Source organism: Diabrotica undecimpunctata, chromosome 8 (genome assembly GCF_040954645.1).
Source record: "Diabrotica undecimpunctata isolate CICGRU chromosome 8, icDiaUnde3, whole genome shotgun sequence".
Lineage (NCBI taxonomy): Eukaryota > Metazoa > Arthropoda > Insecta > Coleoptera > Chrysomelidae > Diabrotica > Diabrotica undecimpunctata.
In genome coordinates this window covers 136846083-136866614 of record NC_092810.1, presented here as the reverse complement: position 1 = coordinate 136866614, position 20532 = coordinate 136846083, and the positions used below count along the sequence as shown (strand labels likewise).

The 20532-nt window shown below is 32.7% G+C and overlaps 1 protein-coding gene across 2 annotated transcripts in view; it reads left to right on the top strand.

The window, feature by feature from the left end:
* Klp10A (kinesin-like protein 10A) overlaps positions 1 to 19609 on the top strand; it is a 43941-nt gene extending 24332 nt beyond the window's left edge. Inside the window, exons 3-8 of one of the 2 annotated variants that reach the window (XR_011951654.1) lie at positions 154 to 398; positions 8728 to 8966; positions 9886 to 10074; positions 10387 to 10635; positions 10966 to 14813; positions 14844 to 19609. Coding sequence is in view for 1 of the 2 variants with exons in the window: in XM_072541127.1 (XP_072397228.1) it covers positions 154 to 398; positions 8728 to 8966; positions 9886 to 10074; positions 10387 to 10635; positions 10966 to 11238 (1195 nt within the window). In the remaining variant the exon portion in view is untranslated. Of the gene's footprint in view, positions 1 to 153; positions 399 to 8727; positions 8967 to 9885; positions 10075 to 10386; positions 10636 to 10965 lie in introns of both variants that reach the window. The other variant, XM_072541127.1, reaches the window with a different exon arrangement.
* The last annotated feature ends 923 nt before the right edge of the window (positions 19610 to 20532 follow it).

Here is a 20532-nt window from a genome sequence, read left to right as displayed (position 1 = left end):
TGGCTGATGGACTTGGGTCCTTGCCATATCTTTCACACACACAGCCGTTTTTTTTATTTTATTAGGAAAATTTACAATCTTGACCCGATTTCAACTCGTGTCTGAAGTTTAAGTCTATATTGTTTATTATATTAAGTTTCCCTTTGTCCTTAGGTACACAGCACAACCATTGATAAAAACAATATTCGAGGGAGGTTTTGCAACTTGCTTTGCCTACGGTCAAACAGGATCCGGCAAGACGCATACCATGGGTGGTGATTTCAGCCAGGGCAAAAATCAAAACTGTCAAAGCGGCATCTACGCGATGGCTGCCTCAGACGTTTTCCGATTGGTGAATTCCTCAAAATATAGAAATTTGAATCTCGTGGTGTCTGCTAGTTTTTTTGAAATATATTCAGGTAAGAACAGTATATTTTTAATATACGTATAAATTGGCGACATAGAATGTTTTAGAAATCAGAAAAGTAGAGTATTTACATAAATAAACTGGTATCGACTTTTATAAGGTTTTACAAAGACTCCGACAAAAAATTCGTAAAAATAGGCCCGAAATGTGGAAAAAGAACTTTTGGACCCTCCATCACTATAACCTGCCGGCTCACAACGCGCACTATGGCAAGGACTATTTGGGCAAAAACTAGTCATGGAGCACCCGCTATATTCGCCAGATTAAGTACCCTGCGACTTCCACTTGCTCCTATAAATCCAATCCTGCGTGAAAGGTGAACTTAATTGCTAGAACTATTATAGACTCTAAAACTAAAAATAAGATAGCCTTTTTATAACGAAAGGTATAAAGGTGAAAAATGGAACAGAGAGATTGAACAACAGATACAATTTACTCCCAAATGATCAAGAAGTACACCTCAAATGACTTAGATTGATAATATTACGAAAGTCTTAATTAACGAAGAAGACTAGTGTAAGAAAAGTTTATTTCTGGTAAACCGCCTCTCAGAAACTTATGTAGAATTAAATATTACAATAATTTTTCATTATCTTTTCGGTACATACCTATATACTAAAACATTTCCTAAAATTACTTGGCATACTTGTGAAAATCCTGTCGTTGAGATCATCAACGTTATCAGAAATTGCAAACATATAATAATATTTCAAGCTTAAAATATTCCGACACGAAAATAATCTCAAAGATAAAGTCTATCGAGATTTTTTACAGAGTACAAATAATTTATCGTAATCAAAGACGAAACGAAAAAATCATTTTTTCAATGTTTACGTTGTTTAACAAATATTGCTTCCTTTTTAAAAATAATTGTTGTGTTTATACCGGATGAAGTTAGTTTATTAACGGTTTTATTGGGAATTAACGACACTGCAAAATTTTGAAAAATGTTCTTTTGGTGATCGTATTATGTTCTTATGTGGAGGTCGATACGCCAAAATGAAGTCTTTTTTAATTGTGGTTGATAGCCAATAATAGGGTTGATAAATATTCAAGATGCAACAACATAATTTTAAAAAAGTTATTCCTATTTAAATACTAATTCCTTTACTTCTCCAATATGTGCTTGACCATAGGTTCCACACAGATGACCATCAGACGACTCAAGGTCTCAGATTGAAACCGATTTCTCGAATTTTGCGCACACTTCTTAAAAGTATGTGATTCATTGGTCGCTGAAAAAGAATCCCAGTTCTACCAACTTCAAGGTTTACACTAGGACAATTTTTTGATAAGGCGAACACGAAGCTCGCCAAGACAAATAAAGTCTTGATAATTTGCGTTCAGAAAAACTTCCCCAAAAAGCGACCCAGATATTTATAGAATTTCATCTCAGTACCAGACTTTCGATTCTATTTTCATTCTCAAATCTTCTAGGGTACACTGGTGGGAGAGTTTTTGCATATTTTGTATTTCTCCGCAGTTACAGTTTACATCGTCCTGATCTATTTTCACCATTTTACCATATGGTCTGGACAAATCCGGAGTCACTCCAAGATATTTAGAATTAGAGTTTGTCGTGCAATATCTTACTGTGTCGAAAGCTGCTGTCAGATCTACGCAGGCAAACTTCGTTATAAGTTTTTCTTTCAAAGTCTTCTTCAGTGTGTTTTGTTGTTGAGAGAACTTTGTCGAACTTGAACTTACGTATGTCCTAGATTAAGAACTTTGGTATGTCCCGGTTCGTTTCCACATCTACCGATCCATCTAGAAAAATGCTGGTTTAGAAAAGCGCGAACTTTCAGACCAAAGTGGGCACTGGCGCCGTCCTGCTGCAGAATAATGATAATCCTTTGAGTATGTCATGTAAAAGCTCCAAATATCTTTCTGAATTAACAAACCAGTCGTAAAAAAGAAGCCAACAATCTCTCAATAATTAATTCCTTTCCAAACCATAACTCTATGAAAATTCACTTAATTTTCCATGATTTCGTGAGGATGAGCATCGGTTCTTATCATTCAATTGTGCTTCGTCACTCCACAAGATTTGTCTCCCGAAAAAAGAGTCGATGGCTCTCATGATTAGGTACCACTCGCAGAAAGCGATGCGCGGCTGGAAGTCTTGCGGTGTCATCTCCTGCTGCAAATATGGATGTATGAAGATAATAAAATAAAAATAAAAACGTTTATTGCCTTAATATAATTTACATTTCACTCATTAAGATATTTCAACCTAAGATATCATAGCTTTCTTTCTTGACGTACCGCTTCTGCACCGCCTACTGGTTGGACTGCATTCTCTCGGACCTTGAGTTTTTATGTCATGGACTCCTTAGCTTCTTTTTCTGTAGGTACTTGTTTTCGGCATCGTAACTACTTTCCTGATTGGCTGTCTTCGGCAACCACCCGGCTAGACTCATCATATGGTCGGTCACTCTGTGTTTTGATCTGTATGTCCTCTGGATCCGATTCTTGGCGAGGATGTCCCTAGTCTTTAGGAGTCTTCTTGTGGCTTGGTGGAAGAAGTATCTTGTCCTATTCTCAGCCACCTCCCTCAGTGGTGTATACTGGAGCCTTTATCTAATGGTTGCATTTGTTATTGTTTCTTTCCATGTTGATCCATCGATGATCCTGTAGCATGACGTTTCTGTAGCTTCTAGCTTCGTACAATATTACCGATCGCGTACAATATTACCGATCTAACGTAGGCCTGGTATAACTGGATCTTCTTGACCTTTATTAGTGGACTGGACCTAAAGATATAAAGAAGTATTAGTTTTCAAATGATGAAAATACAAATACGACTAACGTACTAGGGCCTGATGATGGGGCAAATCTTGTAAGCCTTGAAACCGGTAGCCCAAAATTTACCAACTTTATTAAATAAAAACTATTTAAGATTGTGAGTATTGACTCATTTCCCATATACAAGTAAGTTTCTTTGCAATATTTGCTTTTACCTTGATTTGTTGCATTTTCTTCGTAAAGCTGAGTTTCCTGTCGAAATGGACTTCAAGGTACTTGACTGAATCTTTTAATTGGATCCTGTTTCCTCTCATTGTGATTTCTACTACGGTGGATTTTTCTCTTGTGTAAACATAATGAATTGCGTCTTTTGGGGGCTGATCTTGATTTTCCATTTTTCCGTGAATTCTGTGATTCTTCCAAGGTGATTTTCTATGTTTTGGACTATTCTTCTGTCATCTTTTCCTGTTGCATATAATGCCGTGTCATCTGTGTAGAAAAGAGTGCAAAATAATATCTTTTATAATCCTACGAAGCGTGCGAGATGCCAAGCATCTTCAACACTACCGATCCGTTCAAACTTTTTCGGATTCAGAACACTTGCATTAGGTCATCTTTCTATAAAATCCTCTTCAATTATTAATATAATCGCGATCTTAACAGTAAAACTGTCTTAATAAAAATGCATTGTTTTAACGTAAACTTAACTTTAAAAAAAGTCTTAGTTACGACCGCACCGGGGGGCTATTCAGACCTTTTTTAAACTGTTTTTTAAATCAAATGAAATTTAATAAAATGTTTGAAATTTTTTTAAATATTTAAAAAATGAAGCCCCAAAGAATCGATTGCGATTTACAAAATACCTCTGAAGTGACTATTTGGGCAAGTACAGTAGTTCTTTAAATAATTAAATAATTGTTCTCCATGATAAATAAACTAAATAACATAAACTATTTGGTCGATCTGTTTGAAATTTAGCATATTTTAATAACTCATTAACTGCCACAACAATTTTGAGTAGTTATATTTTATGACATTATGCAAAAACCAAGTTATCAACATTTCCTGCAAAAATTCAACATTTTCTGCATTTAGCAAAAATAAGGCTCTTTTGCAATTACCTCTTTCAATTGATTATGTCTTTTCATTTGCAAACTCAAAATGAAAGAACTTTTTATGATCTACAACTTTTATTTGAACCATTTTTCTCTAAACTGTATAAAAAACGTTTTATAGGCAAAAAAATGACTTTTTTACTTTTTAATATTGTTTAAAACAAAAACATAGCAAAATCAGCTATATGTCTTCACGGAATTGTCATCAGCTATCCCATATACATTTTAAAAACCTTTAAATACATAGTTGCATAAATTTTTGTTCAGTTTTTTTTTCTTGACTGGAGTATTTTGTCCATTTTATTATTACATACTAACATTGTAATACTTTAGATTTTAGTTATCTTATTGTCTTATTATATGTCTTGCTTTTCTTTATCTTAAACAAAAAATCATTTCTTATTTTGATATTTAAAATGTTTTTCTGCTTAATTAAAAAAAAAACATTAAGACGCATCTACTATTTTTGTTTACTTTAATCATCCATATTAGATAGAATATATTTGCATTAAGATTACTTAGTGACTAATACATTTATTTTTGGCTAGGTTCGTAATAATTTCATTTGTACTCATAATCATGTGAAAGTACGTCACATTTGTTCTATTGTTTTTAAAATTTTTATCAAATCTCGAAGCTATATCGTTGAATAAATTTTAAACTTAATCTATCTAATTTCATGTCAAAAAAGAAACGGAAAATGATAGTCATAAATCTTTTTTTTATATTTCGAATCCAAATTTGAGTTCATTGTTCTTGTTGATTGATATTGTAGCTCCTTGTTGTCATTGTGTCAATGGACTTTAACCTTCCAGTAGTAATCCATACGTACTTACGTACTGGAGCTCTGGAAAAGCAATATTTGAAAATAGTGTTGTTTTCATAAAGTTTTATTAATACCACTGCAACCTATATACATATAATTGGCTTTATTTTATAAGTAAATTGCACGTTAATTAAAAAAAAATCGAAAAACAATGAAAATAAGAAAAGTAATACTATAAAAATCGGAACGGAAGGAAACGCCCGCGGACTGGAAATAGGCTATGCTAAACAAATAGTTGGGAACTACCAGTGCGGTTTCCGACCCAATATATCAACAACGGATCAAATCTTCACAGTCAGGCAGATTCTTGAGAAAACGCTTGAGTTCGGAGTCGACACCCACCACATATTCGTGGATTTCAAAGCCGCATATGACTTAGTCAACAGACAAAAATTTCTACAGGCTATGGTGGAATTTCAAATGCCGCTTCATCTTGTTCAACTAACGGAACTTACGCTCACAGGCGTAGAGAGTGTAGTCAGAATCCAAAACGACTTTTCAAGACCCTTCCATTGTAAAAATGGACTGAGACAGGGAGATGGACTGTCGTGTCTCTTATTTAACCTTGCACTAGAAAAAGTAATTCGAAAGTGCCATATTAATACGAATGGCACCATCTTTAATAAATCTGTACAAGTGGTCGGATATGCAGATGACATAGACATTATTGCTAGGTCCACAGAATCTCTGATTGAAGCATTTCGATCACTAAGGGCGTCTGCACTGAGAATGGGATTAAAAATAAACGCACAGAAAACCAAGTATATGTATTGTACTAGATCAGGCAACCAGATACCTAGACTATTAATTGAATGATCTGAAACTGGAAGGTGTGGACACCTTCGTCTACATGGGCTCGGTGCTGGGGAATCAAGATAACATAGAGGATGATCTAAAATCCATCGTAAAGCATGGAGAAGAGTTGCCAAAGACAGGGGCGAATGGAAGATTGTTCTGAAGAAGGCTTTGGCTCATAACGAGCTGTACTGCCACTGATGATGATGATACTATAAAAATCACAGATTAAGCAATAATCAAAGCTACTGCAAACCAAACTACGTCCTATAATATCCTAAATATAATATCTTAATCTGGTTCAGACTACATGTTTCGTTTTATTTCAGCACAATGTATGTAGACATATTTGCTTTAAATGACCTGGGTAAGTCCACTGATCATAGCTGCTGCACCATTTTCTTGCGTTCTTATGCCTTCAAGGCATAAGAACGATCAAGTCGGAACTTCTGTAGGAGTTTCCTTATTTATTTTTAAAATAAATTTATTTTTTTTATTTCTCGAAGGGTTTCTTTTATTTCTCTAGTCGCCTTAACATCAGTGGTTTTATTAATTCAAACGAAATGTCCTGAAGAAAGGTGATTCTTGGGAGTGACGCAGAGACATTATTAGCCATTACTGATATATTTAATAAATCAAAGAACACGGTGAGTGGCCAATGCCGAGAGTTTCGGGAAACATTAAATTGTGCACACAACTGGTCAAGTCTTTTATTGTAAGTCAAGTTGTTTTATTGTAATCCTTTATTATTTCGGATTTGTTCTTGTTTCAGGATCAATACTGCTATCATGGTGCATGGTTGAAACGGCTAATACGTCCTTTTTTTTTTTGAACGTACGTTACCAAGGTACATTTTCCTTGGAGGAATCCGAATAGTGAAGATTGTATGTCTCTGTTTTAGACGTTATAAATTCTTGTGGTAGCTCCCTCTAATTTTTACGTATCGTACCAATAATAGTTAATCGCTTTTGAAGCAAGTAAATTACCAAAGGTAAACCAGTTATCAGTTATCCATGGTTATATCCAAAGATCAAGTATTCAATGCGTGGGCAGCAATTCCAGTCGCCAGAAGAAGCCATCGATGCCTTTAAAATAGCGATTTTGCAGGTGTCAACTGAAGACTGGAATAACTGTTTTACACATTGGTTTTTACATATGCAAAAGTGTATCGAGCTTGGTGGGACATATTTTAAAAAGCAATAAATTACGTTTAGTCTATATATTTTTTGTCTTTATGGCTATATGCAAAATTAAAAGACAACCCTCGTAAATGTAAAGCTTCTCTCTCCTACAGCATTCCTGACGTAGACCTTTATTGACCACGAACCTTTGCGGTAATATATTCCCAGTCTTAATTCGAAATGTTTCTTCATGTAGATTTCATTAAAAGGATTAGAATGAAATTAATATTGTTTCTAATCATACGTTCAAAAGTTTGTTTGTCGGAATCATATGTTTCTCTTTTCCTTCCTCTTGGTCTTTGTATTTGTTCTTAATGAGATATTTAACTATTCTTCCATACAAATTGCTGTTTGTCTGCTGTCTGCTATAATTTGCACACTTATACTTATCTACTTTTTTATAAATAGATGAAATATAACCATTTTTCCGCTCGTTAAGAACAAGCGAGCCACGAGTATTGATTTATGCAGTGAAGTGAGAGATTCTACAAATTTTTATGCCCCACATTTTATCAGTTCAGCAGGGATATCTCTAGGCCCCGCAGATCTATCCTTTTTCAGTCCTTTTATAGCTTTTTTTGTAACTTCTATCATTATTTCTTGATCTCCAATATTTGCTTCCATTAATTGTTGAGTCAACAGTTTATCCCTATTTATGTTACTAGTTCCTCTTAGTACTTTTTTTCCTTTTATGTTGATATTAGTTGAGTATTTGCACGTTTTCTTTCAATTGTTCTTTTATACCGACATATTTATGTACTTTTTCTGCCTCTTGGCTAAGGTATTAAACTTCTGTATTTATTATCCCACCTTCCTTTTTTTTTGAAGATCTTGAGGAGCTCCAGATCTCTTTTTTTTTTGTTGTTTACTGCCTAATAAATGCCTATTTTCTTCTTAGTGTATCGGTGGTTCAAACCCTCACTAGAAAACAAGAAGACTAACGTAATAACGTCTAAATGGTCTGCTACTAAGACTAGAATATACTGGTGTATCGGATATGGTCTATGGATGAGCAGTGTGACAAGAGATAGGGGTTTGCGACTCGGTGTTACTCTCTCCATAGATTCCTATCGATCGAGTGTTTACGCTTAAAAAACAGAATATAAATAGTTATAAATAAAATCGTTTTTATAAATAATAAATTCAAATTTCGATGTAGACAATACTTTTAAGATGCCTTCATGAAACGCCACTGCTAGAAGCTAAATAATTAAGAATTCGGATAAATTGTGTTGACCAAATAATTTGCTAAAACTTACCGTGAATACGTCTGTAGTTACAGCTAGGTCACTGATATTACTTTGATTTTCTTATTAATAAACGGCTTGTTTGATTTGCATCTCGTGCAATTAGTATATCATGTTACATTTATGAGTCACCCTCCCCAATTTCTTGTCATAGTACAGAGCAGCGGTAGAGAGTTTTCTTAGCTCCAAAGCGCGCCGATAGAAATTTTACATCAACAGAATTTTCTGTAGAGAAATTGAAAGTATCATTTACCTTTAACCAATTTAAAAAATATTGAAATATTGAAAATGTTTTATATTTCTTCTCGGTTTACGAATAACCGCTATCAAAATAACTATGAACTATTAACCAATTCATCTATTCCATTAAATTATTTTTGCCTAGCGTACTTAGCAAACATTTTTTTTTTAGGTAAAGTCTTCGATCTACTGAACAACAAAGCGAAACTCCGAATATTAGAAGATGGAAAACAGCAGGTACAGGTGGTTGGACTGGAAGAGAAGGTAGTTAATAACGTCCAAGAAGTTCTGGGATTTATTCAAAAAGGCAACCAAGCACGCACATCAGGTCAAACGTTCGCGAACAATAATTCATCACGATCCCATGCCGTGTTCCAAATTTATTTAAGGTCAAACAACAATATGTCAAAGGTAATCATTATATTTTAACTGAACATACACTGCTCGAAAGATCGGAAAAATTGACTTGTTTGTGATTAATTGAAATTGTCAAAGATTTATTGAAGATCTAAGGGTAAGAAAACATTCCAAAGATCGAAATGTTAATAGGAGACAACTTTATTCTAAAAAATGTTTAAATGGAAAAGTATAAATCAGAATCAAGTCGTTACAGACATGTTCTGTGGGATTTAGATCCAGTCTATATGCTGGCCAATTCGTAGTTCTGATCTCAACCTTATTTAAATGAACCCTACCGTATTCGCAGTATTTGTACGTATTAATTCATAAAAGTGAAGTTCGTACCAATGAAGATTATGTACTAGTACAACGTGGTCTACTAAACAGCAGGATATTACCTCAGATATGGTATTTGTTCTCTTTCCATAATCGCTAAATCTGCGTGAGTTTCTAGTGGTTTCTAAAACCTTTCTCGCCTGTTTAAGGAGATTTTTCCATCATTTGGTAGATTGCGCGATCAAGATATTCCCTCGCAAATCCTTATCTGTTCTATGGACAGTATGCCAATATTTTTTGACATTTTCTCTAGTTTCTCTTGTAAAGCACTAGTCTTCTGCATTATTCTTTGCCAATTCTCACGATTTGCCCGAACCATCTTAATTAGCATTTTCGATTTCAGCCACAAAAGTGTACACTTTAAATTTATAGATATGAAAGTATGGATTTTTTTCAAGACTGCTTTAACAAAGGGCTACATGGGGTCATCTGGACATAAGCTACATGCGCTATGAACGCAACAAAATCGTTGCAAACTACAAGTATATCACTTTTTGCGAACATAATATGTATGTGAAACGTTAAAGAAACTCTAATATATTTTTTACTTAAAACTTCTTGTTATTTTAATTTCATATTTGTATTCCTTTTACAGATTCACGGAAAGTTTTCACTGATAGATTTAGCTGGTAACGAAAGAGGTGCTGATACTTCGTCGGCCAACAGGCAGACGAGAATGGAAGGTGCAGAAATTAACAAATCATTATTGGCATTGAAAGAATGTATCAGAGCACTTGGTCGTAAAGGTGCCCACTTGCCTTTCCGAGTTAGCAAACTTACTCAGGTAGGAAAATGTTATTTAGTTAAATTGAGTAACTACATGTTCATATCTACCACAATTACTAACAAATCTCACTCAAAAGAGCATCTAGCTTCGAGCATCGGATTAATGTGGTTATTGTACTCCGAATTTTCTACACGGGAATGCAAAAAATGAATTTTAAATGACATTCCAACATTTAAACGATGAAAAGCATTGAGCATTTTGTTTTTGTCAATGTTTCGTATATAACATAAATTTTAATCAAATAGGTACCAGTAGAAATCATTATTAAATACTACAATAATTTTTGTATTTACCAACTTATGTTTTTAGGTGCTAAGAGATTCCTTTGTGGGTACCAATTCACGAACGTGCATGATAGCGATGATCTCACCAGGCGTTAATTCTTGCGAACACAGTTTAAACACGCTGCGGTATGCTGATCGAGTAAAAGAATTAGTGGCGGGCGATTTGCAAACAAACAGTGGATCCGATAACGAACAGGACGAAGATGGTGATTTGTTGCAACTGAGGTCGCTAAACGAGAACGATATGACACCAGAAATGCTCAACCTGCACCAGGTAATATTTCGTTTTTAAACGTTTTTAATATAGTCAAGATAACACTAAAGAAAGCAAGAATTTACACGTAGTGGATCTTGTTCATATCATCTGGCACATTTGTTTATAGCCCATTTTGTAGGTCTCAGTAACAAAGCCCTAAACGGGTTTTAGATGTTCTTATTTTCGTTAAACTTTTTTTTGTTTGAAATTCAGTATTTTCAACTGTTTTGAAGAGAGCAAAAAATTGTAAACACATTAGGATTGTTCAACGCTTTATTTTGATGGAGTATCGGTTGACTTCATCGACTATAAATCAAATATAAATTTTAGTGTTGTTTTCTGTTACAGTTTATATCAGAACTAGAAGTAGCCGAAGAAAATATGTTAGACAACCATAAACAAACCATAGACGAGCTGGAAGCAACTTTAGTCAAAGCATCCGAAATGCGACGAATGGCCGACACAGTAGCGTACGACCAAGAGGCCTACTGTAAAAGCTGGGAAGAGCTCATCGATAATTCTCTCTCTATTTTGGTTCGAGCAAAAGAGATAGTCGAGGATTACAAAGGAAAGTTGGCAGCTGAGGAACAACTTAGCCGCAAAACCACGAAACGAAAGTAAAACCTTTTTACCGATATAATTATATGCGCTACCACATTTGAAACTATTCTTAACAAATCTGGATGATTTTTAAACCGTCTTTATTATTTTATTGTTATTTAAACTGTTAATATACGTAACGTGTTTGAGGTGGCAGTTCTACTGCTTGTTGTAGGTTTAAAGAAAGTAATGATAGTACCAAGTATCTTGGTTTAATATAAAGTTAATATAATGTTCATCAGAAAGCGTTTTTCATACGGAAAAGTTGTTTAATTTTGTAAAGATGTGCAAACTTTAATTTTTTACAACTGTAACGAAAAAACACAAGAAATATTTTAGTATTTATAATTTTCTTTTTTTTTTTTAGCTTAACGAACGTTTTTTGATTTAAAATATTGTGTTAGGTTACATTGATTCTTCTTCATTGTCTTACATATCAATGTATATAATGCCATATACAACGACGTTTCACTTTGTTCTTCAGTTTTAAGCGATTGGTATCAACAAGAGATATTAATTAGAAGCTCTAACGAAAATATTTCTAGACTGCATAAAGTCCACGTGGTTGTATCATAAAAATTTACGGTATAATTTACTTCACCTGAAACAATTGGAACATAATTTTTATTATAGTTTCTTTGAATTTAAGCTTATCGTTGACTAGGTGCAATTTTCTTACCACCAGAGAAAAATGTATGTGGCAAGTATTGTTATTGAAAAGCTTGTTTACTAAAGACGCTAAACTATATTGATGGGTAAAAATCTTTATAATGCTTTCTCTTTATCATGCTTTGCAAGAAATAGCATCTTAGTACATTCCTGATAGAATCGTGTATACCAAGTATCAAACTAAACTGTATCAATCGATTTTGTCTCGTTGTTTTTTCTTGCTGATGAAATTGTGTACAAATATTCAATGTTCTCCCAACGCTAATGAATGATGCGGTAATTATTTCTTTTTTGTTTGTGTATATACTTTCATGTTCTTTTAAACGGCATACATATCAGTTTCCTTACATTCTATCAGTTTTCCTTTAAGATTTACATCACCACTTTAGAATTACAGTGTTCTAAATTGTAGAATGATAATTTCGAAATATTGTCGTTTAAAAACTCACTCATTACAATTCCGTAATAAAATTAAAGTTACATGCCATTTGTTAGCAATAAGATGAAGCTGGAGTGAAGTTTGAAGTTTAATTTACTTATATATAAAATCTTTGTTAATAAAAAATTGTGAAATTTAGAAAAATGTTGTGTGCTTTAATTCTAAGGTACCGATATTATACATAAAATCCACACCAAAGCAAAAATTAATACTAAGCTAGTAAATGCATTAAGTCAAGATGTCTGAAGACGTCGCATCGCTGTACATGCTAGACTACTTTTTGTGACAGTACAACAGAAATAACTGAAACAGCGGTCTGCGCCAACTTCAGGCATGACAAGACACCGCGTTGCCAAATCAATTAGTATTTTACAGCTTAAATTTGTAAGCTGTCAACATATTAACGTTAATGCATAATTGCTATAACGATTTTATAATGTATTAAGGGTAAACTAATTTTAGAGAAGTTGAAATGTTAGACATAATTAGTAAAATGAGTTATTTGGGATTTTGCGCTTTACCAGAACTCGACTATTTCAGGAGTTCAAGGTTTTCTGTCAATACAGCAAGACGACGAATTTTGGATCAGCATCGTACCGAATATCGTCTCTTTAATTTACTGCACAAATCTCCTTGGTCGTTTTAGCTATGTGTCAACTCAGTATTGTTATGTTCGGTGCATTTGTTGAATTTTTCGTTTGTCTTTGATTTGATTAACTGGTAACACGAACAAATTTTTAAAAACAATTTTTCCGTACGATTGAAATTTTGTGATGGATTACAGAAATCAAAATGTCCAAGCTTACAAGCGAATAATACTAAAAATATGTTTTATATACAACATTTCTATAAGTAAAAACAAAAAAAATATATAATAAACAGAATGTTTTGTTCGGTTTTTGAAATTATTCATAATTTATACTTATGTTTAGCAATGAATTGGTATTAAAGGCATGTCTCTTTAAATATTGATCTATTGCTACTATTCGACTGAGTTTGTTTATTTTTTAATATTCATCTCATTTTAGTACACTCTAAGAGATAAGAAGTTTTAAGTACTGTTTCGTTGTTTAAATATTGCCTATAAATTTAAAAATATCAACCTTTAACTGTTGTTAAAATAAAAAGTAATAAATCAAAATTTAATAATTTGCAAAACATCACATTTTTATGTAACAAAGTCTACCTTTGTCTGTATGTGTCTGTCTTAAAGTCTACATTTTTTGTTTGTCTCTATTTAAGTAATTTACTTTTGAATTCTACCACACTTTAATAAAATACTAAATGTTTAAATAAAGCCAAGATGGTATTCTTTGAGACAGACATTACTTTTTTTTAAATTAATAATCAAAGCAATTTTTATTTGTAAGTAATTCATGCTAAGAATGTGAAAATTTATGAGATCTTTAATACAAACTACAAAAATATGTATATATAGTAGAACATTTTCGAGTCAGAAATAATCTTTGGTTGATTTAGACTTAAGTAAGTTATGCATTAACTATTTCACAATTTAGAACAAAACACGATGGCCACATTGGTATATAGATATTGAAATGGTCTAAAAAACCACTTTTTGTTAGTAAGTTACTAGTGGTAACGATGAGGATAAAGACTATAAGAACAAATTGTCAAAGGCAGGTTTATTTTAATAAAATAAGGATCCTTAAAAAATTTTAATAAAACGGAAAGAAAAAGCAGATTTTTTAAAATTATATTTCTTAAAAAAACATGTTGCTCTATGGCAACGCCACCATTCACAACTATAATAACTCAAACACAGCATTCCATATTTATAATGGTACTTTGTAGTCGGGGGTTTATAGGCCAAGGTCTGAATTTTATGTTTCTTACCGACATTATGAGATATGTGCGAGAACAGACGTACAGATAATTCCAGCCGTTCGGATGGATCATTGATGATATTCCTCGTATACTCTAGATATTCGGATAACCGATGAAGATTATCAATTAGTGGTGGATCAGAACGACAGATTACATCAACGCCCACTCCCCCGTCAGCGTTGATATTTGCCGCAGTTGTAGATGAAGCATCTGAAAGAAGCGTAAATTAAAAACCACAGTTTATAAACCCAGAATGTAAACTACCAATTAACGAAATGGTACTTTACATTTGATGCACATGCTTCTTACAATAAAAGCGCGGCCTTTGCGGGCATAAAACCTTATGTCATCTTCTATTCTCAAGGAGGATCGATTTGAAAGACTTGTGCCAACAGTTCATTGCCCGTCAAATTGTCTCTCAGAGCGCCTTCATCTTATTCGGCAGAGTTCTCATCCGTTGGTGTTGAAAGATTTGAAGATTTCAGATTGATATCCAAAACGGTTACATTATCCATAAGCTATCTACAAGACCTCCTCAAGATTGGTCCTTGTAAATGATATAATAGATATACAATTGCTAAGTGCTTAGCTGCTAGCGTTGCCATATGACAACGTCTAGTTTTTCAGATAAATTTAGTAGAATGTTTTATGCGAGAAGCTTAAAATTAGTTAGTTCATAAAGGCAAAATATTCAACAACAAATTGTGGTGTACAAGACTAGTCACAGAACATAATAAAAGTAATTACATAAAAATATAAAGTTGATATTTGTTTTTCACTTTTGCTGCTGACACTTTCAAAGAACAGGTTATAATCACCACAACGCTAAGCTTTGCATCAACGTACGATTATTTTCTAATACTCTTGAAGTATTTGTCGATACATCTAACGCCATCTTTGACTAGAACTTTTAAATATGATAATGTAGCTACCTACAATAGATACAGTTTTATGTTGCCATGTGGTTAATTAGAACCAGCCTTTAATAGATTAACAATATCTATCACCGGGTATACTTGTCTATTACAGTGCTCCGGTAGTATTTTGTAGTGTTTGTTACTTCTATAATAATACTATAGTATACTATAGCACTATAATATAGCACTTGTATTCTCGATTAGTTTGGTTTTCCCTTTATAACATCTGCGCTTTAAATTGATATAAATAGAGAAAGGAAAACTCCATACTTTCATATTCTACGAGGTGAATGTCATACATTCTTTTGATATTTTTTTTTGTTTATATAGTTTTTTGTTTTCTCTCGTCGATGTCAAGGGCAATAATTGGTATTAACATCTTTTTTGTTACTCAGATTTCTACACATTCCAAAAAGGTTCGAAAACTGTTCAATATCTAAACAATGTGTTCACGTCTCGTGTGACTTTTAACACCAGACACCAGTTTTAACATAAAAGATCTGAATTTAGCAATTCGAATTGTTACTAGAAAAGTACTGAAGTAGCGGTTTGAACTAGCACCGTATTTTCTTTAAACTGTATGTGGAACAAGACATCATCAAAATAATTTGAGCAAATTGGATTACAAGATATAACAACTTAAGTGATTGTTGAAACAGCGAGATAAGAATCATTTTGTGGAGTGACAAATGTTGATATATTTTCGGTTTGTTTCGAACCAATATCAAATTTTTTTTTATCCTAACTATAATATTGCGAATGCTGGTTAATACGAAAAATTCTCTAACAAATAATATTCATCCTATTCATGTGGTAAAATCAACATAGTTGGCACTCAAGATCAAATAAAAAGCCTCAATTAGCAGATCGGTTTCGGCGTATCTTCCAATTTTGCTATTAAGCGGTTTACAATAAAATAAAAAAATACTTGTTAGGTCACTAACCTACAAAGGTAATATAATGCGTAAACATTTGTATTCATTTGCGATTTACTTGCCAATTCGCCAAAAATAAGGTAATTTAGAAATAATTTTACCAATTTTTCTTAACAAACAAAGTTTCCAGAAGACTTCTTTTCTTTCAGAAGACTTTTTATACCATTTGAAATAATCACCTTATTTTTAATAGGTAATATTTTTATATAGACATATTTTATATACATTTAATTTTATTATAAAAGCAAGGTAATTATTTCAAATTATACTCTAATCATCAAAAATTTAAACAAGATATTTGGACAATCTCAAAAACGTCATTTAACTGTTCCTATTTTAAAAATTTTATATATACACGTGTTTTTTGTTTCGATTATTTTGAGCATTGCTCACTAAACGAATTGGAGCATATGCCGAAATTAATCAACTACTTGAGGGCTTTCATTTGACATATACCTTAATATTGAGTGATTGCTATGTTTATTTATCTATATATATTGTATAAATATTAAGCTAATCAGAAATTATTTAAACTGGTAATACTTATTCTATTTTTGAAATTATGTTAAACACAAGGAAGAAAACCATAGTTTATAAACTTAATAATGATTGTAAACAAACAAATTGCTTTACAGCCCTAGCCTCCTCAAGAATTTCTCCCCAGTCGTCCCTACCCATCTCCTTCCCCCGCCAAGCACTTATTCCGATATTCCCCCCACAGAACGGCTTATTAAAACTAAAAGCTTTAACTAAATATTTGAATCTGTATACAATAACATTAAAGCACTTCAAACAATTAGTTGTCTTGATCAAGTAAATTTCAAAAATAGCCACAGGTCGACATAAAAAATGATTGACTTAGCTCCTGTCTACGACCAAAATGATTCTGTCGGTTGTCACTTTTAAAATTTTACAAATATTTCATACTGGCTCGAATTTTTACTGAGATATCTTGGTATAATATTTATATGTGCAGTTTAAATAAACCAGCATTTGAGATTTCACCGGTGATTGTGTGAAAAATATATTTGACTGTACTGTTTTCTGTAATTTGTAATCGTAGTGATGTATTGCGTATTTTTAGGTAAAATGTGAGAAGAAGTAATTGTAAACATGCATTACAGAAAATATTATAGTTAAATCTCTTAGATTGTAAGTTAAAATTATATAAGACAGACACTTAAATGCCTTAAATTAAGCTTTAATATTCTGAGCTTTACTTAACATTAGCACAATCTCATATATTTTAATTTTAATATTAATTTTAATTTCTGGCTCAGAAAGTGTGCAAAAACGGTTTGAAAATCAATTATATGTTAGGTTTTAAAAGATTTTTAAGTAAAATATTTAATTTATACAAGGACTGTTATCAGTTGAAACTTCGATTTGTGACACTATTTATTTTTCTCGATAGTGATGAAAAACAGAAGTGACAAAAAATACCGTTTTCAGTAGTTCGAAATACTTGAGATGTAAAAGTTAGCAGTTTGCATAGTCTTTGATAGTAGTTGTCACAGTTTCAGAGAAAACAACAGTAAGTAATTACAGATTACGGTCTACAATCTCGGAAAACATTGTAAGATTCAAAAGCCTGGACATTTCTTATGCTATAGAATGTCTAGATTTCAATCCATTAAAGAAGTCCTATTACTATATAATATTCAAGCAGTTCGAGTTCTGTGTTTTTATGTGGAAGTCATATATAAAGAACATCTATACCATTTTAAAGAAGGTATTCTTACGTTTTCTCCTTCCAAAAAGTAATTTGGCTCGAGCTTCTATAAATGGTGTGAAGTTTCGACTCTAATCTTATCGTTATTGTAAAAAGACGCCCCTCTGAGCTGTTTGTTATGTTTCGGAACAGGAAATATTCACACATTACTAAATCAGACAAATACGGTGGATTATTGATATATGATATATACAAAAAGAGTTTTTGTGTGACAAACAAAAGCGTTTTCTCCTTAAATCGGTATCTAAACAATCTCATTAGAGCTAAATTGTACAAGCAAGTTATTGCTGTACCCTTTTTCAAGTTACCAATGTGAATAACTTCTTTCACATCCAAAAAACAAGGGCCATCTCTTTTAGACCGATCCACTGGTCTTGGCCTGATTCGCCGCTGTTTTTCTACAGCTTTAACTTAAGATTTCATTTTATCAACTTTAAAAATTCTTTGAATTCGTCACAAGTGTCCATTTTGCTATAGACATTTTTACACAACTCGCCTGACATTTAAAATGTCGCAGGAAACGATACCGCTATGTGTATGTTTTGCACTATTTAAATATACGCCATAACGTATCGACTCGAGCCCAACTATTCTCTTCGACTAAAACCGAGAGAAATTTATCCTCACCTAACGCCATCTATTCGACGACTAGACTAATGTCTTTTATACAATGACATATTAATGCTATATATTTTACTTATATGTTTGCTTTATCAGATGCCATTTACATATCTCTTGTTAATTATTTTATGTTGATGCGTCTTCTTCACTTTCATCTCTAGGTTGAGTTCGAACATCTTTGTTTTTACGCTTTACGTTTGTTTATTTCTTATGTTTAACTTCTTTGTCTTTTATACATCTAGTTTCACCTCAATACTTTTCTATATATTTTTTTACATTTCTGCATGTTATTCTATTATATATTTCCTAGCAAGGAGTTATTCGATTTATCTGTTGTGCCTAAAATCATTTAGTAATCTATATAAATTAACATAAATTTCAATGCCTGTACTATTTTATACGAGATTTTATGAATACGGTTTTGAATATTGATAGTAATACTAATTTCTCTTATGACAGTGGAATCTAACAGCAAATCACTTATAAGTTATAAATGTACAGATGGAGTTTTTTGCGAAAAGTTCCAAATATCTATAGAAACAGCGTTCTACAATGTTCTGAAACAGTTATTTCACCATTAGACCTATATACATGTAGAGAACAGTTGTTAACAATATATAGACTGCTACAAAACTGCACGGTGTTTGGTGTGGTATATTTTTGAGAGAAATCACGCAACTATATGATTATTCTACTGCTATTGACAATAACTGTTTCCGGAATTTTCATTATAAATAGATTTGCAATTCAGAAGTTCTAATAAAACAGTCAGTATAGATTTATTTTACGATATATATATTTAATTGAAGATACTGTTATAAAAGTGGAATAATCAAAAGTTTTCTTCCCACTTCGTATGTGATTTAAATAGTTATAGTTTTCCCAACTTACCCAGTTTCAAACGTGCTAGCTCCAAAGCTTTTTAATTCGTTAAGTACGCCTTTTAGTGTTTGTTCGACTAGAATGGTTGCTTTGAAAAGTATATAAAAGTATTTTTTTAAAAAAGTAAAAGTAATTTGCGACATTTGTAGTGCGTTGCTAGACTGTACCAGAAACTTTGATTTATTTTCAAAGCGTTCGTTCTAGAAAGTTTGTATACTAATTTTATTTTTAATTTGTTATTTATTACCTTTTTATATTTGCAATGATTAATTTATTAGGCCTCTAAAAGTACTATTACCTACAAGCTGTTCTATATAAAACTTTTAGGGATAAATATATTTGAAACTACCTGTTTAGTTTTTTAATTGAAACACCATCCTCGAACTCTAAACGCGTTACGATTTAAACCTCAATTATGAAAAAACCATTAAATATAATAGACCCCGTATACTTGTCTCTGTCGACTTTGAAAAAGCATTTTATACGGTTAATCAAAGTAAAATGCTCCAAGCTCTAACACAATGTAGAATAGATCATGTAAGACTTAATAAAGATACTGGGACCTTTCGTATTGAAAGAGGCGTTCGGCAAGGAGATAACATGTCTCCTAAATTATTTACAACTTTGCTAGAATACGCTTGTAAAACAATAGCTTGGAACGAAAAGGGCATCAATGTAGATGGAAAATTTTTAAATAACCTTAAATTTGCAGATGATATCGTTCTTATTGCAGACAGCTTTGATCAGGCACAGATAATGCTCCAAGAACTTCATACTGCCACAAAAAGAGTTGATCTTAAAATAAATTTTTCAAAAACACAATTTGTGACAAATTTAGTCCACAACAAAAACATCTCAGTAGAAGACAAAGATATTGAGCCAGTTGACTCCTATAAATACGAGGCATGTTTTTTAAATAATTACCGTTTTGCGATTCCGCCGACGCAGCGCTACGGTCGCATGAGCGCTGGTTACCTACATCTCTTGTCTGTCTACGCACTGACGCCATTACAGTCTGATTCTTCATTGTATACTTGTTTACTCCATTGTTTAAGATGCCTCCAACAATCGTGAGTCACGCTGATTGTGAAGTACGGGCTGTTATACGATTTCTTAGTGCTAAAGGCGTAAAACCGATCGATATTCATCGTGAGATCGTTGAAGTTTACGGACAAAACATTATGAGTGATGGAATGGTAAGGAAATGGGTGAGAGCATTTAAGAGGCAGAATTTTATCAGGAGGGTATTCAAAAACTGGTGCCACGTTATGAAAA